This window comes from Micromys minutus (assembly GCF_963924665.1).
Source record: "Micromys minutus genome assembly, chromosome: 12".
Taxonomy (NCBI): domain Eukaryota; kingdom Metazoa; phylum Chordata; class Mammalia; order Rodentia; family Muridae; genus Micromys; species Micromys minutus.
Genome location: NC_137981.1, coordinates 16,752,083 through 16,778,192, shown reverse-complemented (window position 1 = coordinate 16,778,192; position 26,110 = coordinate 16,752,083). Strand labels below are relative to the sequence as shown.

Below are 26,110 nucleotides of genomic sequence, written 5' to 3'. Positions count from 1 at the left end.
CACTCAAATATACACATACAAACATTAAAAGTTAGGAAGCAAAAGAGAGGGAACATGGTTTTTGTTTTTCTGACTCCAGACTATCCAGTTTAAAACAATACTTTCCAAACCCATCCATTTTCTTCCAATTTTTTTCTCTCTTACAACTTTATTTTGAAAAGAGAGAGAGAGAGAGAGAGAGAGAGAGAGAGAGAGAGAGAGAGAGAGAGAGACATATACAGATTTTTAAATGTATTTGGCATAACACTATATGAATATTTTTGTCAGTAATTAATTCTTTTAGAGGTTTGATAGCATGCATTGAAATCCCACTAATTACCAAAAGCATAAAGTACATGTAGGACAGAATGTAACATGGAAATAGATTTCTTAGTGAGTATAGATAGATTAAGCATAATGATCTTTGAATACCAAAAACTTGCCACAAGGCTATTTTATATGCAGCCAAATAAAATTCTATTGCGCACAGCATTTTTATAATCCATTTCTCTTTAATGTGCATCTGCAACACTGGCTACTTTATTTTTTCTTTTCCTTTTTGCTATTGTGAATAATGCACATGTGTAGACATCCCTATGATGGGATATGCAGCCCTTGCCTAAATACATACAGTGGGGCTATTTTTAATTTTGCAATAAACTTCCTTACTGATTTCTGTAATGGTATACTAGTTTATACTACTAACAGCATTGAATAAGAATATTCCTCTCCTTGCATGTTCACGAGCATTTGTCATTTGTTTAGGAGTTGTTGTTGCTGTTGTATGAAAATATTATTTTATTTTCCAATTTAATTAAAATATATTGTTTATAATTATAAACAATTTTATTCTTTTGTTTTCCCCCTCTTTCCTTCAACCTCTCTCATGTCTCCCTACCCATTCCCTTCCAAATTCATGACCTCTTATTCTCTAATTATTGTTTTGTACATATAACTATGTAGATAAATATATAAACATAACCTTCTGAGTCTTAGTGAGACAACTAAGAGAAACATTAATACCCTGTGTTCTTGAAGTCACTTGACCAAAACTCAAAAGATTTCTCATATTTTTAGGACAGGTCAGTTAAATAACCATTTAGGGTGCTCATTTTTCAAGAAGATATTCTCCCCATCTTAGTAGTCTTTAATTGCCTCAAGTTCTTCATCTATGGGTGGGGTTTAGCAATAGTTTCTCCGTCCACATTGGCCTATCAACTAGTCTTATAATTATGCTGATCTTGTTAAGTAGTCATATTCTTCAGATTTCATGGGTATAGCTTCTCTATCATATCTAGAAAACACAAGATTGCAGCAGACTTCCTGGTCCTCTGGCTCCAAATATCTTTTTGCCTCTTCTTTTGCAATATATCTCCAGCCTTGGGTGTAGGGGTCGTATTGTAGATGTATCAGCCTTGGGTGTAGGGGTCATATTGTAGATGCATCAGCCTTGGATGTAGGGGTCGTATTATAGATGTATCAGCCTTGGGTGTAGGGGTCATATTGTAGATGTATCAACCTTGGGTGTAGGGGTCATATTGTAGATGTATCAGCCTTGGATGTAGGGGTTGTATTGTAGATGATCAGCCTTGGGTGTAGGGGTCGTATTGTAGATGCATCAGTTATGGCTGTACACCCCAGAGTTAGTGATTCTCTGTATTGTGATAAATGTGACATTCTATAATGGTCTCTGCCTGCTGCAAAGAGAACCCTTTGTTAAGGGATGAGAGGTATGGTTATCTGTACTTAGAAGGATACATATTTAGAATGTATTTAGGAATTATATTAGTTTAGGAACTATCACTATTAGCTAGCTAGTCTCTGAAATCTATGAGCTCACTATCCATGGGTCGTTCACTAGATTTTCAGAACGACATGTGATTTCTGACGTGTTGAGTGGGCTTGAGGCCAATGAGCTGCTGGTTACTACATAGATACAAATGCTATTACCCCACCCTTAGTGATACCATACCATGCTGCTCAGTCTTGTTATTCATAGATGGGACAGCTGGATAGGGCTATTGAATGCTTCTCTCCAATGGCAGTTAGCATAGCACCTTCAAGTATTATGATAAGGCCACATGTCCTAAAGTGCCACACCTTATGATCCTATGGGGCCCATTGTCATTCAAACCACCACAGCTTCTTTGTCAGGCAACTATCAAATAGTGTAGTTACATATACTACTGGTTGGATGTTCTGGTTTTGGTGTCAGTTCTACACTATTTTTTATTACTATTTTATACTGCTCTTAAAGAGGCCCTAAGTTCAGTTCCCTGTACATATGTTGTAGGGCTCACAACACCAGAAATAATTCCAGCTCCAGTGTAAGCTTGAAGAAAATCCTAATCGTGTTTGAAATATTTTACATGACGAAATTTAACTAAATATCAATGTAGTTAAAATTTCTTCACAAGACCAAATGTAACATTATCTCTGACAATAACAAAAATCTGAACTACCCAAATTCTATTCCCTCAGAAATATTAAGATGGATAGGCATTTAACTGATCTTAAAATTCTCATACTACTAAGAAAGATGATAGATAGATAGATAGATAGATAGATAGATAGATAGATAGATACACACATCACATTCATACATGTGTACACAAACACATACACATACAAATGCATGTGCACACACACAGAGAGAGACAGAGAGAGAGAGAGAGAGAGAGAGAGAGAGAGAGAGAGAGAGAGAGAGAGAGAGAGAGAACTGAGTCTCTGAGGAACTAGGACTCTTTTTTGCTTGCCAACATGTCACCTATGGGTCAGTCGAGAAAACAAAAAAGTAGAACACGTTTTTCCTACCATCTGGTATGGCAGCTACCCTGCCACTGTAAAAAAAAAAAAAAACAGTTATACAAAGACAAGTGAAACTAGGCAGAACTAGAATCTTAGTAGGCTACCATGCTCCCTGGGACTCCACATTCCCTGAAGAACCATGCACTCTCCATCTGGTGGGAACAAGCTGTGAAATTCTAACACCCTAAATCTAAAGCTATTTGATGGAATTCTGGTAGGACCGCACCTGCAGTCATTTTGATCTGAGCAAAGATACACATGGCCATGAAGTAGTTTTTATTTACCTTCTCTGGTCAGTTTCTAGCAACACAAACATAAAATATGTAAAAAAAAAATTTTTTTTTAAAAACCTGATCTTCTAAATTTAAAGTCAGCAAAGTAGACAGCAAAGAATAGTCATTAATAGTTATAGTGACTATGGTGATGGCGAACTTATGCCACAGGACACTGCAATCATAAACACTTTTCAGGACACATTTACAAAGCCCATAAAATATTCACAAATTATGTTTAGTTACTCACCATTATGTACCGCAAGGTGGTATCATGCTACAATTAGGAACACACCTTTGAAAGGTATATTTCCCATTTAAAAGAGACTAAAGTCTCTTGAGGGACTGATAACAATTCACAAATCACAATTATTATATAGGTAATGAAAATATATACATATGTTTGATTTATCTAGAACAATACTTTTCAACCTTCCTAATGTTGGGACTCCAAAATACAGTTCCTAATGTTCTGGTGACCCCCAATGATAAAATCATTTTTGTTGCTGCTTTACAAATGTGATTTTGCTGCTATTATAAATTGTAATGTGAACCTCTATGTTTTCTGATGGTCTTAAATAACCCCTGTGAAAGGGTTATTTGACTCTAAAAGGGACAGTGACCCAATGTTGAATGTAGTTCCCAGTGAACACTGATGAGACTATGTGTTGACTGAGATTTCTACATCTTTCTTGTCTTACAAGAGCAAAGCTTGTAAGTATGTGCACTCTAACAACTACCCTGATGTCCAGCAAGCCCACTGCCATCCAACCTCCAAGTAAGTGCTTTTCATTCTGGACCTCAACTATAATCGCACTAAAGAACAGTAATCAACAGCACTGAAAGAAACTGGGGGTGATGGAGTGCTTGCCTACCACATAGAGCCCTGGGAGCAGACACTATGGCCATTAAAACTGAATGTGGTGTTATGTACCCATGTCCAACACTCAGGAATCCAGAGAAGAGGGATTGAAAGTTCAAGGTCACCCTCCGCTACATAACAGATCTGAGGCCAACTTGGTCCCCAAGATTCTTTTTTTTTTTTTTTTTTTAACTAAAGATTGGGTGGAAAGACAGCTCAGCAGTGAAGAGTACTCTGCCTATGCTTGCAGAGATCCTGAATCAAATCCCAGCACCCACAGAGCAGCTCACAGGTTGATGGTAAACTCCATTTCCAGGAGATCTGAGGTGGGCACCAGGCAAAACACCAATACACATGAAACGAACAAATATGTGTTTTATGGGGCAGGTTGTTCTTTGTTTTTTTTAAGATACTGAAAATCAAACTTCTATCACTGCTTTCTCAAAGGTGAGCTTAATACCCAGGTAATTAATTTCACTTAGTAATCATCAGCTATTCAAAAAGAGGTCATAGATGTGGCTAGATATGCCACAAAGAGATGCGTGTCTTCTACTGTAGCTTTAAAATCATTAATAGAAATTTGTGGGGTTTTTCTTAAATATAAGTCAAGAAGTCAACCTGCAAGTATCATATACTCTGTAACTGCAGCTTTATATTCTTTGAGAATATGAAATGATCATGGATTAGGAAGAAAGCTAAGTAAGCAGAACACAAAAGATTTTAGACAGCAAAACTGTCACCTGATGACACAATCACAAACCCTTTCAGTATACATTTACAAAACCCACAAAATATTCATGAGGGGTTGAACTGCAGACTTGAGGTAATGGAGAGATGTCAGTGCTATTAGACCCTGGTATGAGATGCCAGTAGGAGAGGCTGGGAATTCAGCAGGGAAGTAGATACACAGAGCACTACACTGTGATTCAATGTGGCTGCGACTCTAAACCTGCTCCAAAACATGAAGTTTATTTCTAAAATGTTTTACTATAACCCAATTATTGGCCAAAGCTGCAAAACTCAAATTCACTCCAAGACAAGTTCCTCACAAGGTCTGTGCTAGCAGGAGCAGTCCATGGACCACAATGCCAAGGTTCAGTGGTTTCCCTTTCCACCTGTTTCCTTTCTCCCACCACCCAACAGGCTCACTCTGAGCACTTCAAGCAGACACTTTCTCCCCTCTCTGCAACAGGAACAAAACTATTTATTCAGAATACAGTAGTTGGCAATGCCTAGACGCACTTGGCAGCATCCAAACTGCCTCTGAAACAACACCCAAAGGAATCCTCTTCTCTCAAACCAAAGACAAAGTTGTCTTAACAAATTAGAAAAGAAACTTAAAGAAGCAGAGTTATATCAGAATCAGCTGAGGTTCCCCAGGCGCCCCGTCCGGAGCTCCCTGCAGCAACTGTGCTTGCTTGGTACAGGAGTGGGAGACCCCTGAGAACTAATTAGAGAATTCTGAGAGGGTAACGAGAGAAATGTGATTATAGTAACTCCCAATTAAAAGTGCACCAGGTCCCACAGCACTGAGGGACAGTGACTCACACAGTTGCATCAGAATCAACTCCCTGAGCAGAAAGAAAAGGCAATGAGGGTTGGGGACCCAGAAGTAGCCCATATTTTGGGAAGCTATTACCTCCTGTTCCAAATTAATACATGTATGACAATTAAGATGAAAATGATTACTTCCTGATTAGCCATGGTCTTAGTTTTTTATTGCTGTGACAAACATCCTCATAACCAAAAGCAATACGCAGAAGGGTTTATTTCCGTTTACTCCCAGGTCAACTTTATCACTGAAGGAAGTTGGGGTAGAAACTCAGGGCAGGGACCTGGAGGCAGGAACTGAAGCAGAAGACAAGGATCCTAACTTGCTCACTCTGCTTTCTTCTATAACCCTGGACCACAAGTCCAGGAGTGGTGCTGTCCCCGGTGAGCTGGGCCCTCTCACATCAATGAGTAATCAAGAAAACGCCCTCATAGATTTGCCTACAGGCAATCTTATGGAGACATTTTCTCAACTGATACATCTAGATTCATGTCAAACTGACAAAAGCTAGGGGAGCCATAAGGAAAACCCTAGCATGAGAAGTGTTACTAGATCCGTGTACATTTATTGAGAGCTTCTGTCACCCAAGAACTATGAAATCAAAGATGAATACCTTCAATGGCTAACAACCCAAAGGAGGCAGGCAGATGACTGAAATAGTCACTGGAAGTCCAAGAAAAAGAAGACATCAAGATCTCCATGTAGTCACCTATCATGTTAACAGCTCTCATCACATATTGTCACCTAAGATAGAAACCTGGGAAGTCACCTCAATACCAACTCTGCCAGCAGGTATGCTGACCTTTTCTCCTGAACACCCATGTCCTTCCTTTCCATTCTTAGTAAAGGTTTAGCTTAGCACAGTAACTCAGCATTTGTCTGACTAGTACCAAAAGCCTTTCCCCCTACAGCTGAAACTTACTCCAGTGTTTTTAAAACATTTGATTGATGTGTGACTATGTGAATGTAGCTATGCCTGCCTAGACTGTGGCAGTCAGAAGAGGGGGTCGACTGCCCTGGAGCTGGAGCTGCAGTCAGTTGTGATCAATCTGACATGCTAAGACCCAAACTTAGGTCTTCTGCAAGAGCAATGCATGCTCTTAACCAGCACATTGCCTCCTGATTTTTAACAGTGATGAGCAAGACGGCATGCTGTTTGTATGCTAATAAGCAGCAAGACCTTTGTATTCACTGAGTGCCCTGCCATTGCTACAAACCCAGCCTCTGGGGTTCTCTTGTATTAAAGATACAGTATACTAGTTAAAAGTAGCAAAGATATATATCTAGTAAGTGATGTGCTATTGCAGTGTAAACTTCAGCTTGCCCAGCAGTGATGATTACAGAAATAATGAGGGACCACACAGAGAACAGGCTACTCCGTGGTCAAGAATAAAGCAGGAAGAAAGCTGGTCCACATAAAACTCATTGGGGTTTACCTGGCACTTATCAGATTAGGCCCCTCCCATTCCAGAGGCTGGGAGACTTATCCCCAATGTGGGAGACAGACGGGCAATCCATTCTTACAGCCGTCCTGAGCTTTCTCAGAGGACTGTCAAGGAGACTGCTGAACACCAGATACCATCTTCCCACCAGATTCCATATTCTATGCCATGTTTACACACGGAGGAGGGATTAGTGTAGGTATTGATACTAGAAAAGGACTATGAGAAAAGTATGAACGAGGAGAGACAGAATACACATGATATGGAAGCTGGAGCAATGGCCTGGTGGGTAGAAGCACTCGCTGCTCTTGAAGAGGGCCGGAGTGCAGACATAGAAAACACGAGTTTGGTTCCCAATATCTACACTGGGCAGATTACAGCCACCTGTAACACCGGATCCAAGGGGATTACCACCACTGACCTTCACAGGCACCTGCACTCACAGACACACACAGATACACATAATTAAATGAAGTAAGTTAGAAAAAACAGCAATGTGACATAAAAGTAGAAATGGTGTTATGAAGGGGACCCAGAGGAGGACAGGAAGGACCAGAGAGGAAGGTGACCAAAGAGGAGTGGCCTGGAAGGAAATTGTCATGGAGACACACTACTTATATGCTAATTTAAACAACGAATACAAAGAATAAACTAGGTAAGTAGTATCTTAGTCTTTTATTCAAGTCTTTACAAGACAGAGAAGCCCCCACCACAGCTAGATCAAGGAGAGAATCTCTGATTACCTGTGGATCTCATGTCCACATCTATAAAAAGGATGCTACTTACCTTGTAGGTCTACTGTGTCATTAAATTAGCTATCACATGCTCAGCACATTATCCAAGACAGGCAGAGAAGACATGTACCCTGGAATAATGGCAGCACGTGAGCTGAATCCAGGTCCTCAGGATTCTGGAGCTGATGCTATGTGCAAATCACTCTTCCGCTGTCCCAAGAGTGGGCTAGAGGCTGGAGGAACGGCTCAGTTGAAAACTGTGCTCAAATCCCCATCACCTACATAACAAACCAGCCATGGCCACACATACTCAGGGAACTCTCCTTGTGAGGTTAGAGACAGGAATATCATCTGTGCTTGCTAAAGGACACCAGGTTCCATCCAGGTGTAGTGAAGAAATAAGGAGAAGGGTGATACACCAGCAGGATAGCTGACATCTTCCTGTAGCTTCTGCATATATGGACACATATATATCACATACATACATATATGTATATCCACATGCAAGCATGCACACTCACATATACACATATATGCAAACTCATGCATACACGTGGCATACTCACATACATATATCATACATACATGCACACTTACATACACATGCACATATACATATTCACATACATATATGCACACTCACATACATGCATGCATACTCACATACAGATATACACTCACATACATACATATACTATACATGCACATTCACATACATACATACATACATATATGCAAACTCTCATGCATACACATGGCATACTCACATACGTACATATGTGCAAATTCATGCATACACATGGCATATTCACATACATACATCATGCATGCATGCACACTTACGTACACACATGCACATATACAAACATATTCACATACATGCATGCACACTCACATACATGCATGCACACTCACATACAGATATACACTCACATACATACACATACTATACATGCACATTCACATACATACATACACACATACAAAATAAAATAGTAAAATGGTCCTATATTAAGATCATATTTAAAAGAAAAATAATGGTCCATACTACCAATGCAAAAATTATCAAAGAATTTCTTGTTTTAAAGCTCCAGCAATACCAGGGATAGTGCTTAATCATCGTTAATAGAGGTGACCTGGCCAGAAGGCAAAGGCAAGTGGATCTCTGAGTTCAAAGACCCGCCTGATTTACACAAAGAATTCTAGGCCATAAAGGCTATATAATAAGAACCTGTCTCAAAATATTTTTTTATTTTAAAAATATGAAAAAAAGGCCACGGCAGTGCCAAGTAGACACTAGGTGGCTCGGGGTGCTTGCTCTCAAGCACGAGGACCTGACTGAAACCTCCAGCGTCCACGTAAGAAACCCAGCAGAGCTACATATGCCTGAAACTGCAGCACTAAGGGTGGGAAAAGGCGGGCCTCATGAGCTCAATGGCCAGGCAGCTTAGCCAATCAGCAGGCTTCAGGTTCAGTGAGAGATCCTACCTCCCCGCAACAAGGCAGATGAGAAAGACACCCCAAACCCTCCTCTGGCCTCCTCACTCAAGATATCTGGGAATGCACACCTCCTTTGCACACACCCAACAGACACACACAAAATAAAAAACAAAAAGCATACATACTCATGTTAATTGTATAAACACCACATACATACATACATATATTTCTTATGTACATATGTACATTCGTAAATGCACACATACATACTGCCCATGCAGAAGATCTGAGTTCAGTTCCCAACACCAGCAACTCTCAGCTACCTGTAATTCCAGATAAACTATTTTTATAAAACCCAAAAAAGGGGCTGGAGAGATGGCTCAGAGGCTAAGAGCACTGGCTGCTCTTCAGAGGTCCTGAGTTCAGTACACATGGTGGCTCACAACCATCTGTAATGGGATCCAATGCCCTCTTCTGGTGTGTCTGAAGACAGCTGCAGTGTACTCTACAGTGTACTCACATATAATAAATCAATAATTCTAAAAAGAAAAAAGAAAGAAATGCTACTCCAGCAGAATTTACAGATCTTATTACCAAGAATTCCTGTAACAAGAGACAATAAAAAGACAGAACTATAGGGTAAATTCTTTTACAAACAAATTTAATTTTGTTCCAGTCCTAAAAAAGAGAAAGAACTTTTTTTTTTCCAGACAATCTCTCTATATAGTTCTGGCTAGCCTGGATCCTACTATACAGGATCAAGCTGGCCTTGAACTCATAGAGTTCTTCCTCTGTCTCCTAAGTGTTGGCATTAAAGGTGTGCCACCACAGCCATTGGAACATAAACCTAAAAATTAAAAAAATGTAAAAACTGCTCAAAAATGAAGCCATTAGAAAGTTGAGCTCCCTCAACAATAAATAGTAAACTGATATGTACATACATACTGGACTCAAGAAGGAGACACAGGGATCTCGTCGACTGTCAAACACCTCAGGACTTCGAGTCCTGAGTCTCCCATGAGTCCCAACAGTTCTATAGTGCTTTCTGCTCCTCCCTCAAGTTGACACTTGAAGAGGTAGGAGAAATATAAACAAGGATCCCAATGGCTCTGAAGAGGGCTGGAGTATGTCCGGCAAAAGGAAAGAGACCCAACTATGTTACAGGGCTGGGGAAGAGAAATCCCCATTTATAACAACCGTGAGCTTATCCATGCACCTTCCCTGCCTCTACAAGGTCATTCACACTGTGGCCTTGAAGCCACTGTAGCAGAAGCTTGGCTGCTGGAGTTCTGTGGCTTTCCATTCACCACCAACAGAAGAGGCGTTTCCACACGAACGCTGGAGAAGGAATAGTCCTGGAAAAGAAGACAGAGAGACCAAGTTACTCCAGATCTAAGTCAGACAAACCCGCCCTGTCTTACATCAACATTCATAAAGATAGAATTGAACAAAGAGTTTCTGGGACAGACAGGGCACCACCAAAACGATTACAAGAATAAGACTGTTCCCATATTCAAGAAAGCAAATTCTCTGTGCTCCCTGAAAAAAGGATGCCACCGGCTCTCAGAGCATCTGCCCTCCTCCAGAGGTTTTAGAAACAGCGGCCAGCCAGAACCACAGGAATTTGCTAGTCTATTTGTAAAGTCTAAAATTAACCCACCAAATACAAATAAAATTACACACACACACACAGAGATACACACACACACATATCACACAAATGTATATACAGTGCATACACAGAAGAGCACACACATCACACAAATGTATATACATTACATACACACAAGAGAACATACATATCACATAAGTGTATAGACAGTGCATACACACAGAGCACACACACATCACACAAATGTATATACAGTACATACACACGAGAGCACACACACATCACACACACAATCATTACTTTTACTTCTGTGTTTTAGAGAGAGGTTTGGTGCCAGCCTCAGAAACTGAGCTACAAAGACTCAGAGTCCTTACTCACCTTTCCCTTGTGCTGAATTTGGTGATGCCTAAGGTTGGGCTCAGGAATGGCTACAGAGTCCCCAATGAGCACTCCCCAGCTCTGCACCACATTATACACCATCACCGCATAGCAAGGACCATCTGAATCTACCAAGCCAAATGTGCTTCCAGGTTAAAGTCGGTTAAAGAGGGAGAGAAAAAAATTAAAGGTTTGTGAGCAGTGAAAAATTATAAACGTTAGTATTACTTATCAATCTATAAGTACCATTATTCACTATAATTTATTTACAAAATATTGTAGTAGGACCCTTATCCCTGGCCTATCAGCTGGTCCCTTTATCCCTAGACTATTGGCTGGATCCTTATCCCTGGCCTATCAAACGTCAAAAAGAAAAGGATGTTCTGAATGCATGCAGCTTCATAGAGTGCTGGGGTTGCAGTTTTCAGGAGTCATCACCCATGTTGGAGTGGGTTTTTGGGTGATGCAGCTGCTTTTGTGTAATCCCAGTTCCTTGTAAGCAACCCCTGACCCATATTCATGTTTGTAACTGCAATTAACAAAAACAAAAAATCACTGGTTGGACAAATTGGACATTGGCTATTGGCTATTTTAATCTGTCCTGAACTCTTCTTTCTAGTATAAGTAGACATGTATGTTGTATCTTGTAAGGAAAAATCTATCACCCCAAATACCAACTCCAAAACATTGTGCTCTAACCTCCACAAGCATGCCATGGCATATGTACACACAGGATCACAGGTACACGAACTAATAAAGGTTTTGTTTTGCTTTATTATTATTGTTAAAACAGAAAAGAGGCCCAGCATGGTACTGCATATCCAGCACTTGAAAGGCAGAGGCAGGTAGATGTGTGAGTTCAAAGCCAGCCTGCCCTACATAGTAAGTTCCAGGCTAGCCAGGGCTATACAGTGAGGTCTAGTCACCAAAAGGAAGAAGAAAGATAAGTAAGGATGTTGTAGAGCCATGTGGCCAGAGTATGGAGACAGATGCTGGTTCACTTCACAGATTACAAGCTGTGGCCCAGAACCTAGAAGGCAAAGGCAGCAGGGGTCCCAGCAGGGCGCAGAAAACAAACCACTGTCCTCAAAAAGAAAAAAACTCAACCAGGACAACTAGTGAGCGAAGGACCCAGCAGGTACAGTACTCACTAAATCCTGATTTTCAAATTCTATGCTCTGGGCTGGAGAGATGGTTTCGTAGGTAAAGCACTTGCCAGGCTGACAACAGGAGTTCAGCCCCAGAACGTACACTGTGGAAGGGAGAATCAACTCTCTGACTTTGTCTTAGACTTGTACACATGTGTACACCCACACTTACACATGAAGTGAATTATAAATGTCTTCACATTTTTACTAGGTGAACAGACTAACTCCACCCTTGGCTGGACTACAAGCAGGCTTTGCATGTGTCCTTTACATGTTTTCCTCACTCTAACACATGTGCCAGAACCTAGACAAATAAACGACAAACACAATCCCTCTGTGCAAAAAAGTGTCCTGTCTGAAAGGACAGATGTGAGAATACAGAGTTGGTTTGACTCTGCCACACGGACCAAGCTAAGTAATAAGTCGCAAAGGAAGTTTTCTGTATATAAAAAAGAAAGGAGCAAAGAGAGAAGGAAGGAAGGAAGGAAGGAAGGAAGGAAGGAAGGAAGGAAGGAGGACAGGCAGGCAGAAAACAAAAGCAAGACACCCAGATAAGATCCCAACCAAACCTCAACTCTAACCCAAAGCTCACCTTCTAGAACTATCTAGAAACAGAATCTAAATTTGTCTTCAACCCTGTGAGTCCAAACACTAAAAAGAGTAAAGTTTCTCTACCTTACTTTAAAAATGACCTGTCAAGGGGGCTAGAGATAGCTCATCAATTAGGAGCACTTATTGATCTTGCAGAGGATGCAGGTTCAGTTCCCTGGCTCACAACAACCTGTAACTCCAGTTCTAAATGTCACAGCAGCACACATGCAGACAAACAGTCAGACATATTCTTAACTGTCCTGCTACTTCAAATATAAACTTAAGAATTTACAAAGCGGGACTAGAGAGATGGCTCAGTGGTTAAGAGCACTGACTGCTCTTCCAGAGATCCTGAGTTTAAATCCCAGCAACCACGTGGTGGCTCACAACCATCTGTAATGAGAACTGATGCCCTCTTCTGGTGAGTCTGAAGACAGCTACAGTGTACTCATATACATTAAATAAGTAAACAAATAAATAAATCTTTAAAAAAAAAGAAAAAAGCAATTCATAAGGACAAACTCGAGAAAACAATAGACAATAGCAGAACTATCAGAAGACTATTAGAGGCCAGCAAGATAGCTCATGGGGTCCAGCACTTGCTGCCAAACCCAGAAACCTAGTTTGATCCCGGAAGTTTGATCCTGGGACACACATGTTAGAAGAGGCAAACTCCCACGAGTTGTTCCCGGACATCTAGATGAAGACTGGCACACGTAAATAAACAGAACCAAACTGAAAGGGATTGTTTGGTATCGCCTAGACAAGGCTTCAACAACAGGGAGCAGATCCCACAAAGTAGTAAAAGTCCATAACTTGCAAAATGGCCAGAAAAAGACCAGGAGGTGAGAGTGGTTCGCTGGGCGGGGAGGGGAGGTTGGGAGCTTGGGGGATTGGGGGAAGGGGTGAGACTTACAAGGGGACCTTCTCCTCTGTGGTTAGGCTGAACACCACCTTTCCCAGGACCACGGTACCGCTGTTCACACCGGGCTGCAGTGTGCTCAGTGGCTTGAGCTCCAGGGTCACCTTCTGCCCACTGGCAGACTGATAGCGACCGTCACCACAAGGGCCCAGATGGGCTGGGCGCAGGCTTCCCAGCATGCTCTGAAGCTTCTTAGGTTTTGTCTTCCCCTGCAAAGGAAGAAGAAATACATCGTCTCTCAACCCGCCCGACTGCCCGTATCACCTATACCATTATTTCTGTATCTGACTGATAGCTTCAGCCCTTCCACATCTTTACCTTGCTCTCCAGGAGGCTGGTTAGCCTACTGAGGAATTCCAGGAGTTGCTGTTCTCGTTGTTGGGGCTCGGGCCATGCAGGGTCCAGCATTGCAGCCTGTGAGAAACCCTCTAGGGCCTCCCCATAACTCTCTTCATATTTATGTAACTGTAGAAAAGTAACCCAAGTGTTAAGCCTAGACAAACCACACAGCAGAAATGCTACAGTGGACTACAAAACTAGAGGAAACTGACTTCCTCCCGGGCCACAGTGAAGACAATGCAGTGCAGAGATGAACTCACAGGCTCTGAAGCAGTAGAGCTGCACGTTCTACTTACACTTCAAACTTCCCAAGTATTTAAGCCACGCCCCCTACATCCTTTCCACTCCCTCGTGTGACTCCTCCAGCCTGAGGTCAAACTGAACTCGCACTTCCCAAGAGCACTCAGGCTTCCCTCCCGTGGTCTGTATCCAACTCTGTCCCTGCACCGCTCAGTTACCCTCCGAGGCTAAGACTTACATGTTGTCTTTCTTTAAAAGACATTTTGTTTTATAAGTGCTTTACCTGTGCGCATGTGTGCATACCGCGCATGCGCAGTGCATTCAGAGGTCAGACGAGGGCACCGAGTCCCCTAGGACTGCAGTTACAGTCACATAGGTACTAGGAACCAAACACTGGTTCTCTGCCAGAGCAACAAGTGCTTTCAGCCCCTAAGCCATCTCTCCAGCCCCTCTATGTCTCTTGGGGTCTTACCGTCGCCCTGTTGAGATGAAGGTCAGGGTTGCTGGACGCTTTCCTGTCGACCTTCTCCTGCAATGGGATAAAAAGATCACCAATAGATCCTAACTCAATCTTAAGGATGCCCAGGCTCAACATGCCCCCGATTTCATCTCCCTAGGAAAACCTGAGGTTCTTTCTTGTCAAAATGGTATCTACACCCATGCAGCTGTTCAGTTACTAAGTGTCTGCCTCTGAAGCCTCAACCATGTAAAGCTCATTACAGGGGATGGGCTGTAAAACAGAGTTGTAACTAACCCACACAGTATTGCAGTATTACACAATGAAAGCATTCGGATGGTTTCCTAAGGTACAGACGAGGAGCGTCTACGGCAGAAAGGGTGACTGGGCACAGCTCCTCCGCCACAAGCACGGCTCTTGGTGTAGGCAAAGTCATGGTTCTGTATCGAGCTCATCTACAAGGACACAGTAAGTCACATTCTGACTCTAAAACTGACCGACAGAAGCTAGAACACAGCGGAGAAATGTGTAGTAGAAACTACAGTGCTGACGTTTTTAATTACGTGCACTGCAGAAGCAAAAGCCACAGTTTAACCGGCTAATTCAAAGGTTATTTGAAGAGGAAATTAAGAGTTGACAACTACACAGCAGAAGGCGAGTAGAGGATTCTGAAGATATATTCTTTAAAATGTGAACATTCACAAAATTGAGATGCTGGAGTAAAGCCAAGCATGTCTGTAATACCAACTCTCAGAAGGCATACATGGGAGGGAGGCCTCACGTTGGAAGCCGGTCTGTGCTTCATAGTGAGACCCTGTTTATAAAATATACATATATATGTAATTTGGGGTAAAGTATAACTCCTCTGCCCTCTGGGAATGAACCACAAGAATGAATATAAAATAGCTGCTTCCTTGCTCTGCCAGGAGGTGCGGTGAGCAACAGGAAGTTTAAAAGCAGGCTACTTTGTCAACAAAATCTGAAGGCAAAGAATAGAGATGATAGTGAAGGCTACCTAAACGTCACCCAGAAAGCCGCTCAGAGATCTCCAACAACAGACGGGCAGGCACTCGGAGCCTCAATGACCTTAAGCCTCAAGCAAGTGTCATCAACGTGGCTTAGAACACGGAGTGGTGTGTGAGCTTCACTGTGTGAGCTCCTGGGACAGTTCACTGATGGAACCATGGGGGAGCCAGAGCCATGCCAAGTAATTTACCTCGGGCTTCATAGTGAGAGCCTGCTTATAAAGTAAACAGATACAGAATTCGGCATAACTACTTAATTCAACGCGGCTTAATTTTCAGAGCTTTTGTTTTCTTTAAAGTTACACGTTATTCTTTTTCTGCTCCACTGAAAAGATGGGCATGGTAAGATCATGACTCCGTGATCTCATTACGCTCGCCTGTAAGAAACTGAGACAGCTCGGGAAGTCATCTGTCACCAAAGCACCAGCCCTTCTGTCCTGTAAGTCAGCTCTGCAGACACGTGAGATGCCAGCGATGTCTGCAAGCGCTGCTTGCCAAAGGAACGGAGGGAAGACAAAGGCCCCCAGCGCCGCTGCCTCTACTTCTACCCTGGGTGATCACAAGTACTTACCGCTTGAGCATAGGCACTGAGGGCTTGCTGGGAGATCTTGGGGTTCTGGCCAGTATTGAAATAAAGAGAAAGATACGCATTCCCCAGGATATCTGCAAGAGCAACAGGCAGTGGGTCGTCTCAGAGCCCAGTCCAAGAAACGGCCAGCAGCTCTCGGACGTCTGTGTGTTTATAGTTCTTAGTAACATATATTATTGTATTTCATTTCCAGACACTCACAAACTGTATTTTGATTATATCTGCACCCTCCATTATCCCCTTCCTGTCCCCCTTCCCTATCCACTGATCCCCTCTTCCCAATTCAAGCCTCTTCCTCTTTCATACCCGTGTTCATTGTAATCCATTAGGGTTGCTTAGAAGAGCACAGATGTGGCTATTTACCTGACGCTTTACCAGTGGTCACAACACGGGATCAAACGACTCTCCCACCCCAACAACCATTAACTGCCTAGACATCCTCAGGGAGAGATGGGGGTCTCATAAGCTTGCTACTTGAAAAACAAAAACAAATAGGCTAGTATTATGCAAGTCTCGTGTTTCCAGAAGTTTCTTTTTAAAAACAGGATTTATTGTTATGTGCACAAGTAATTTGCCTGCATATATGCCAATGCACTACACCACCATGCAGTACGTGTTAAGGTCAGAGGCAGGCATCAGATCCTTGTAACTGGAGTTACAGATAGTTGCAAGTTGCAATGTAGGTGCTGGGAATTGAACCTGGATCCTTTGGAGGTGCAACCAGTGCTCTTAACCACTAAGCCATCTCTTCAGCCTTTTTACTTTTTCCTGTGACGAGGTCTTACCTATGTAGTACTGGTTGGCCTCAAACTAACAAAGATCCACCAGCTTCTACCTCCTGGGTGCTAGGTTTCAGAAGTCTATTCCTGAAAGATTCCACTCTTATTCAAAGCAGGTATTACTCTGTGTCGATTAGTTAAAAGTCTGAGGTAAAGAGATAAATATGGATGACCAAGATGAAGAGATTTGACAAAAACCCTGTCACATTTAGCTTGTGGGGGTCTTTATGTTGACTTCTTTTATTTTGTTTTGGAGGAGGTCTCAACACCAGCTGGAGTTGTCTGTGAATAGGAAAAATCGAATGGATAAGAAGCCTCCACCAAACTGGACTACAGGCGTGTCTGTGGGGCATCTTCCTGACTGATGGCTCGTGTGGAAGGATCAGGTGGCCTACTGTGACAGTGCCACACCTGGACAGGTGGTCCTGAGTTTTATAAGAAAGCAGGCTAACCACAAGCCTGGAAAGTAAACTACTGAGCAATATTTCTCCATGACATCTGCTTCAATTCCTGTCGCCAGGTTCCTGCCTCGAGTTCCTGCCCTGGCTTCCCTTCACAGTGGATGATAAGCTATAAGCTGAAATAAATCCTTTCCTCCCAAGTTGCTTCTGGTCATGTTTATCACAGCAACAGAAGGCAAAGGAGGACGGTCTGCACGGCTTACAGGGAAACATGTTTCCTCTCTTACATAAAGAGATCCCAGAGTTCCGAGCATAGCAGTTCATCAAAATAAGTTTAGAGGTGCTTGAGAGACACCTCAGTGGTTAAGAGTGCTTGCTGCAGAATGATATGGACCAGGTTCTGTGTCTCAGCAACCATGTAATAAGCCAAGCATCCACCTAGGGATGTAATGATGTCTTCTGGCATGTGCACAGGCAATCACAAATGCATACACCACACGCAACTTGTTTTTTTCTTTTTTCCAAAACAAGTTTAGGGCTTGTTTTAAACAAAGATAGCCTCAGAGTCAGACATCCCATAGCTGAGAGCCACTAGTGTACAAACCAGGACATCTTCTCACAACACTCACACCAGGAGCGGCTGTCAAGGACATCCATCTGCACGGCCAACTTAGCCTGTCGGACGCTATCCATGACGTGGCGAGAATGTTCATCTCCAGAGTCGGTCTGCAGCTGGCGGAGCACCATTGACAAGTTCTGCAGAGAGACTTTGTTCTTGCACTGCCAATGGGAAGAACACACACTCAGCCTTCAGGATCCTACCTGCCGCTTGCAGATCCACAGCGACCTCAGTGTTCTAATGCTTGCACCAATTCCATCTTCAAAGCCATGCATATCCCCAGATGCTATTTTCTTCTCACCTAGACCAAACCTAATGCCATCCTTTTTTCTTTCTTAGTCCTCTATTCCTTATGCATCCCTCACCCAGGCCTGCTCCTCACCCTTCCTCCCTTCTGACTCCATTCCCCTCACTCAGACTCAATCCTGATCTGGTATTCCTATCCTACAGAAACCCAAAGAACCGAAGGAATCCATTACTTCCCAACTCCATGAGGGAATGGGCAGCTCACATGGGTGAGGGCTCCGGAGAAGCAGGTGTGGGCAGCCGCAACGTCTCCTTTCTTCCAGTACACCTCACCCAACTGGTTCCAGGCTTCCACCAGCCCAGGCTCCAGCTTCACGGCCTTTGAGAGAAGCACCTCAGCCTCAGCGCTATAATTGGGAGTCACATTCAGTGCCTTCCCCTTTAGCATTAGAGCCTGTGCCTCAGCCTGCACAGAACCTAGGGGAAAAGGGCAAAGATCAGGCAGTGAACAACCAGGGGATCTCTTCCCTCAATAAATAGTGGCTGAAAATGTCATCTAACCTTAGTATAGACTCAGCTCTGCTCCTTCCTGTGGATCTTCTTGGCTTTCCCTTCCAGCTCATCCCCCTTCCTTTGTGTCAGCCACCAATACCTAGAACTGCTTTTTATGCTGGGACCCCCAGGGCCACACCTGGCTGGGACGCAGGAAGGAGACTGTCACTGACTTCCTTTCTTACCTCTCCTCTCTGACTCTGCCCTGTAGCAATATGCTTTCGGGTGCTCCTCCTCCCACTCCGACTCCTGTCACTGGAGGAGCCACCTCTGTGCAAACCCAGGGCTCACCATTCATTCCTGTCACTGTAATGACAGTCTCACTCTTACTGCCACTGACTTACAGGAGCTCCCTCTCCTATAGGACTTTTAACTCCCTGGGGACCCGACCCTCAGTGTGGGCCTGTCCCCCTAACTCTCTGCCTCAGACTTTACAACTCTTCTTCCACTCCACCTTTATTATTCTGATACCCACTGGAGCACGTTCTACCTGGCAAACCTCGGCAACCACACTTTCCTAAGCTCCAGAGAGAACTGTAAAAACAAACAATGGACACCAACCCAACAAAGACGTAGAAAGACCTCTAACATCCTCCCCCCAAATGCCTAGACTCAAGCGTAAACATGAACAGCCAAGACACTACATCTTCAGCAAAACCCGGTAACACTATGACAGTATCCTCTGGGAAACAGCTGAAACACCAGATAAGGACTTCAAACCAGGAATTGTGAATATGCTCAAGGACCTTAGAGAGGAGCTGATGAGTAGACCTCTTAAGGAAGTCTGCCAAACACGATGGAATAAGTAACAACAACAACACAAACAACCTCCCACTAAAATGAACTAGAAATTAAAAAAAAAAAAAAAATGTAGGAAGTCAAACAGAAATCTCAGAGGTAAGTCTCAACAAAATACAAGACACAGAGGAATCTCAAGCACTAAAGCCAAGGTAGAAAAAATGAATACTTCAGTCAAAGAAGATATTAAATATGAAAAAAAAATACCCAGGCACAAATCTGAAACATTATGAAAAGATCAAATTTATAAATAATAGGAACAGAGGAAGAAGAAACCCATATCAAAGGCACAAAAAATATTTTCAACAAAATTATACATGAAAAGTTCCCCAACCTAAAGGAAGTATCTATCAAGGTATAAGAAATATAAAGAAACACCAAATAAACTGGACCAGAGAAGAAATTCCCCACATCACATATTAATCAAAACCACTAAATGTACAGAATAAGAAGAGAACAGTAAAGGCCACAAGGAAAAAAGACCAAGTAAGACGCAAAGGCTGGCCCAGTAGATAGAAACTGACTTCTCATTAGAGTCTCTAAAAGCCTGAAGGACCTAGAATGATATTCTATAAATTCTAGAAGACCAAAGATGCCAGTCTAGACTACTATTCCTATTATCACTCACAATGGGTAGAATGAAAGACACTCCACAATAAAACCAAACGTAAGAAGTATCTATCTACCAATCCAGTTCTAAGGGCACTAGAAGAAAAACTTCAGTCTGCAGAGGATTATAACAACACCCAAGAACACACAAGAAATAAATAATCCCAGAACAGAAAATCAAAAGGGGGGGAGAACCCACACCATAACAACAAAATAACAGAAATCAAAAAACATTGCTAACTGATGACTCTCAGTAGCGATGGCCTCACCCCCACCCCCAAAAAAAGACATTAATCTAACAGATTAGAACAGAAAACCGGATACATCTTTCTCTTGTATTCCAGAAACACACCTTACCATCAAGGATAGACATCATCTCAGAATAAAATTAAAAAGATATTCCAAGCAAATGGATTCCAAAAGCGAGCAGATGTAACCATTTTAACTTGTGACTAAAAAAAAAAAAAAAAACTTCAAATCAAACTAATCAGAAGAGATGGGGGAAGATACTATATAAGAAAACTCCACCAAGAAGATATTGCAATCCTAAAAATGTATGCACCAGGGCTGGAGAGATGGCTCAGAACACTGACTGCTTTTCCAGAGGACCTGAGTTCAATTTCCAGGGACCACATGGTGGCTCACAACCATCTGTAATGGGATTCAATGCCCTCTTCTGGTCTGTTTGAAAACAGCTACAGTGTACTCATATACATAAAATAAATAAATAAATATCAAAAAAAAAAACTGTATACACCAAACATAAGGGTACCCAAGTTCATAAAAGAAAAACTACTACAGTTAAAATTACAGTGACCCTTACACATCAATAGTGGGTAAATTCAAAACCCTACTCTTGCCAATAGACAGGCCATCCAGACAAAAACTATAAACAGGGAAAAGCTGGAGTTAAATAATGTCATAAATCAAATGGACCTAGCAAATAATTTCAGAACATTCTGATCAAACACAAAAGAATTAATACACTTTCTTCTCAGCACCTCACGGAACTCTCTCCAAAACTGATTATGTATTTGGACATAAAGCAAGTCTCATATACATAAGAAAACTGACATGACACCTAGCTACCACAGATTAACGCTGGATATCAACAACAATAAAAACGACAGAAAGTATGCAAACTCATGGATACTGGATAGCTTACTATTGAATGAAAAATGGGACAAGAGAGAAATTAAGAAGAAAATTTAAAACTTTTAACAACTGAGAGAAAATGGAAACCTAACATACTCAAACTTAAAAGACACAGTGAAGGTGGTTCACAGTACTAAATGCCAATATACATACATACATATATATATAAAAGATCTCACATTAGAAACTTAGCAGTCTTTACTCCTAGCACTCAAGAGCAAAAACAAGCAGATCTCTGTGAGTTCAAGACCAGCCTGGTCTACAAAGTGAGTTCCAGGGCAGCCAGATCTGCACACAGGGAAACCCTGTCTCAAAAAAAGAAAGGGGGGAGGGGGGGACAGTACACTTGAAAGCTCTAGAACAAAAAGAAGAAATAACACCCAAAAAAAACAAAAGCCAGAAATAAACTCAAATTCAGGGCTGATATAAACAAAACAGAAACAAACAACAAAAACTTCAAAGAATCAATAAAACAAAGAAGTATTTGGGGGTGGAAAAACAGACTTGATAAACCAGTAGCCAAATTAACTAAAAGATAAAAGAGAAGATTAATTAATAAAATTATAAATAAAAAGGGAGATATCACAACAGATACCAAGGAAATCCAGAGAATCATAAGGACATACTTTAAAAATTTACACCCATGGCCTACCAAAGTTAGATGACAATCAGATAAGCAATTTAAACAGAGGTAGAAATTTTTCTAGAGAAACAGAAGCAGTAATTCAAAGTCCTCAGCAAACAAGACTTTAGAGCAGAGTTTAGGAAAGAAATAGTGGGGACTTGTGTATCAGGTCAAAGAATTAGATTTCAGTAGTTCTTTGAACTCCATAATTAGAAGCTTCAAGAACACCTGACCATGAAGGTGTGGAAGAACAAACCTGTAATCCTAACACTGGAAGGCAGAGGCACTAGATTTCAAGGTGATTTCAAAGCCAGCTTGATCTACATTCAAATTCTAGGACAGCCAGGACAATAGAGTTAGACTCTGTCACCAAAAAAGGAAGAGGAAGAGGAGAAGAAAAAATCAGTTAAGAATTAAGAATATTAAGATTATTGCAAAAAGCATACTCTTCTGTACCAAACCTCTAGCGTGAGAAAGAGCTGCTATACCACCCAGGGGCATAACATTACTCTGTTCTAACCTGTGGCAGCCACACACAGGAAACCACACAGTCTGAAGAAAGAGCACAGCACTACCACACTTCAGTGAAGGGCAGAGGGGTGAGTGCCCCTCGGTGCTCATACCAAGTACTTCCTCCATCTGCTGCAGAGTCTTCTCCATCTCCTCCTGCACATCCTGCTGTTTCCTGCCTGCATCTTCCACACTATGTGTCTCGAAGTAACTGTCTCGGAAACGGTAGAGCTGATCCACCAGCTCCTAGAAAACAAGACAAGAGCAAGACCATTCAATGGAGAGAGCACCTGACAAGGAGGTTTTACATTAACTGCCAAGCCCTGGCCTAGCAACACTGCTTCTCTTCTCTCGTACGAGGCACAGAGCAACACCAGGGTCCCCAGTCCTACCAAATGCTGCAGATCAGAGGAGGAGGGGCCAGGATCACAGGACCTCATGGTCCCAAGCTGTCCCACAAAGGTGCCTCAACACTACACATAAACGGACCTCTCCAGCTCAGCCAAGGCTCCCATATGACCAAGCACTGGTCACACCACATATGGGAGAGAGCCACCTTGAGACTTGAAATAAGCCAAAGTCAACAAGACTATTCTATCTTATTCTGGTCCCCAAAGAATTAAGCTTTGCAGTTTTACCTTAAAGCTGGACTTCTGGGTAGGGGAGAAGTAAAGGTGCCTATCATTTTTAATTATATGGCCTATTCATTCATTCCTTTCTAGAATCACCAACGTAAGCTCCATAATGTAAAGAATTGTGTGTTGATTAGGGCTATCCTTAAGCATTAGAACGGGACCTGGGTCATTATAGATTCACATTAAATAAAGCGGTTAAATTGACGAATGTAGTGCCTGTATCATTAACAAATTTGTATGGGAATTAAAGCCCTATCCTGATAACAAATAATAAACTGACGCCTCAGAGCAAACACTATTCTGTGTAACGTTTTGTATTTTTTTTCCCTATACATACAAATGTATACAGTGCATCTACAATCTCCCTGCTGGTAGGATTAGAAATCTGATTTCTGCCAACCACAAAAAGAATACAAAGTTCATCAAAGTCTGTGCTCTGAGTGTTCTTTTTAACTCCCACAAGGAACAGAGGAACCTGATTAATGCTTTAAATGTTAGAAACGGCCCGGCCTGCTGGCTCAGGCCTTTAATCTCAGCGCTCGGGTGACAGAGGTAAGTGGGTCTCAGCGAGTTCGAGGCCAACGTGCCCTGTAAAGCATTGTTCTAGTTTAAGTTCCAGGATGACTTAGACCACAAACTGAGCTTCTGGGGCTTAAAGAAAATCCTGATCATTAAAACAAAATAAAGACACAACACATACTTGCAGAAAACTCCTCTCTACAACAGTCACCTGGGGGGGTAGGTGGGGTTAAGAGATTAACAGGGTAAATCCTAAAACCAACACCCAGGGCATCTGCTCTGTCGTCTGTCACTGAGTGTTGCCAAGTTCAAAGTAGAAAGATGCTCAAGAGATGGCTGTTGCGGTGGAGAACAAACAACTCCGTTGACAGTCGGGAACCACCTGCCACACCAAGTACAAAGCTATTTGTTACCGAGGAGTCCCGGGGGGGGGGGGGCTGACTCCCTCCGAGCGCCCACCAAGCGGTCCTCCGCACCGGCTGAACCGCAGCCTTCCACCGCCCCGGCCCTGACCACTGCGCTCCCTCCTTTCAGAGCAACGAGCCAAAGATCATAACTCACAGCCTCACCTGCAATTTCTGCAAGACGTGCTTCGCTTCCTCCTCTTCTTCAGCCATCGTTCCAGCCGCTCGCAGCGTCTCCTCCCCCAACTTTCCAACCACAGAGACTCAGCCATGCCTACGATGAAGCCACAGCGACCTCTAGGGCTCCGGAGGCCGGCCTGAGCCTCAGAGACATTGCTACAAACCAACTTAATCCAAATCTTCGTTTCCCTAGAACTAACTGGTTTTGGGTCTTGTTTTGCTTATTTTTGTTGAGACAGAATCTCATCACGTAGATCAGATTGACCTCAACGTGGTTATGTAGTCCAGGCTGGACTTTTGTCGCAGCCTCTCAACTGGGAAAACAACCTGCTGAGTTTGTAGTCACTTTGGGTTTCATAAATAATTTTCATAGTTCTTAGTCATAATTCCCTTCCCAAATTCCGGAATCAAAATGTTCTTAGATTAATTACATTTATTTTTTTGTTTTGTATATTTCTGACCTTGATTATATCACTCCTATATCCATAGGAAACAGTCTCTGAATAGAAAAACAAGGAGAATTGAGAATGGCAGGTGACCTTAGAAATTTGTGTGTTTTCCATTTTTTTTTACCTTAAACATGAATTACTTATTCAAAAATAAAAATTTTAAATCTTGTGTGTTTGAGACAGAGTCATGTATCCCAAGCTCACCTGGAACTTGCTCTATAGCCAAAAATGACCTTGCATTCCTAATCTTCCTACAACCACTTCCAAGTACTTGGATTATAGACATTCATTATGACACACGATGCTTACTTTGTTTTAATTTTTCAAAGATTTGTTTATTTCATGTATATGAGTACACTTTTACTGTCTTCAGACATACTAGAAGGGGACATTGGATCCCACCACAGATGGTTGTGAGCCACCATGTGATTGCTGGGATTTGAACTCAGAACCTTTGGAAGAGCAGTCAGTGCTCTTAACCACTGAGCCATCTCTCTAGCCCCTATTTTAAATTTTTAGACAGAGTCTCCCTATGTAACCTCGATTATCTGGAATTCTATTTGTAAATCAGGCAGACCTTGAACTCAAGGAGCTCCTCCTGTCTCTCTACCTAGTAAACACTGAGATTACAGGCATGCATCACCACATCCAACCACAATCTTAAAACTTTTAAAGATCATTTGCTAAAAATTATCTCTGCAAAGAGATATTAGACACCTCCAACTGCTTCCAAAAAGACTGTGTTGTGTTTTATTAAAAAAAAAGAAAGAAAGAAAGAAAGAAAGAAAGAAAGAAAGAAAGAAAGGAAGGAAGGAAGGAAGGAAGGAAGGAAGGAAGAAAGAAAAGGAGGCTGGAGAGATGGCTCAGTGGTTAAGAGCACTGACTGTTCTTCCAGAGGTCCTGAGTTCAATTCCCAGCAACCACATGTTGGCTCACAACCATATGTGATGAGATCTGATGCCCTCTTCTGGTGTGTCTGAAGACAGCTACAGTGTACTCACATACATCAAATAAATAGACCTTTATACAAAAAAGCCAGGGATATGTTTACTACCCTGAGGCATCCTTCTCCCTGAGGCACTAGCCACAGTCAGGACAAGGGCCACAGGGGGTGGGAGGAAGGGGAATGGGTTGAAAAGGGACAGAGAGGGAAGAGGGGACAAGCAGCCCCTTTTACAGTGAGCCAGGCATGCCTGGTGGTTGCCAGGTAACTGTGGGGTGGAGCCTAGGAGAATGCTA

At 42.3% G+C, this 26,110-nt stretch overlaps 1 protein-coding gene and 1 pseudogene across 3 annotated transcripts in view; one reads left to right on the top strand and one right to left on the bottom strand.

Annotated features, from left to right (window-relative positions):
• LOC308428432 (large ribosomal subunit protein mL39-like) overlaps positions 1-26,110 on the top strand; it is a 231,237-nt pseudogene that overhangs the window by 5,735 nt on the left and 199,392 nt on the right. The window lies entirely within an intron of this gene.
• Positions 9,817-24,486, bottom strand: TTC5 (tetratricopeptide repeat domain 5). Of its 2 annotated transcripts, XM_080926810.1 has the most exons (10): positions 24,408-24,486; positions 22,798-22,930; positions 18,701-18,912; positions 18,200-18,350; positions 16,373-16,464; positions 14,792-14,848; positions 14,059-14,205; positions 13,735-13,949; positions 11,080-11,224; positions 9,817-10,444 (listed from the first exon to the last, which is right to left on the bottom strand). In XM_080926810.1, the coding sequence occupies exons 1-10, from the start codon at positions 24,453-24,455 to the stop codon at positions 10,325-10,327; spliced, it is 1,320 nt and encodes a 439-aa protein (XP_080782936.1). In that variant the 5' UTR covers positions 24,456-24,486; the 3' UTR covers positions 9,817-10,324. The 2 variants fall into 2 exon arrangements, with proteins under 2 accessions (XP_080782936.1, XP_080782935.1); XM_080926809.1 differs by lacking the exon at positions 22,798-22,930 and having other exon boundaries at positions 24,408-24,462.

Bases quoted from the DNA above. Each gene is read 5' to 3' on its own strand.
- TTC5 (XM_080926810.1), bottom strand. From the start codon at position 24,455: ATGGCTGAAGAAGAGGAGGAAGCGAAGCACGTCTTGCAGAAATTGCAG. The intron at 14,206-14,791 runs GTAAGACCCCAA...ACTTTTCTACAG, and splicing joins TTCATCTCAACAGGGCGACG to TTACATAAATATGAAGAGAG. The intron at 11,225-13,734 runs GTAAGTCTCACC...TTAACCTGGAAG, and splicing joins ACAGAGGAGAAGGTCCCCTT to CACATTTGGCTTGGTAGATT.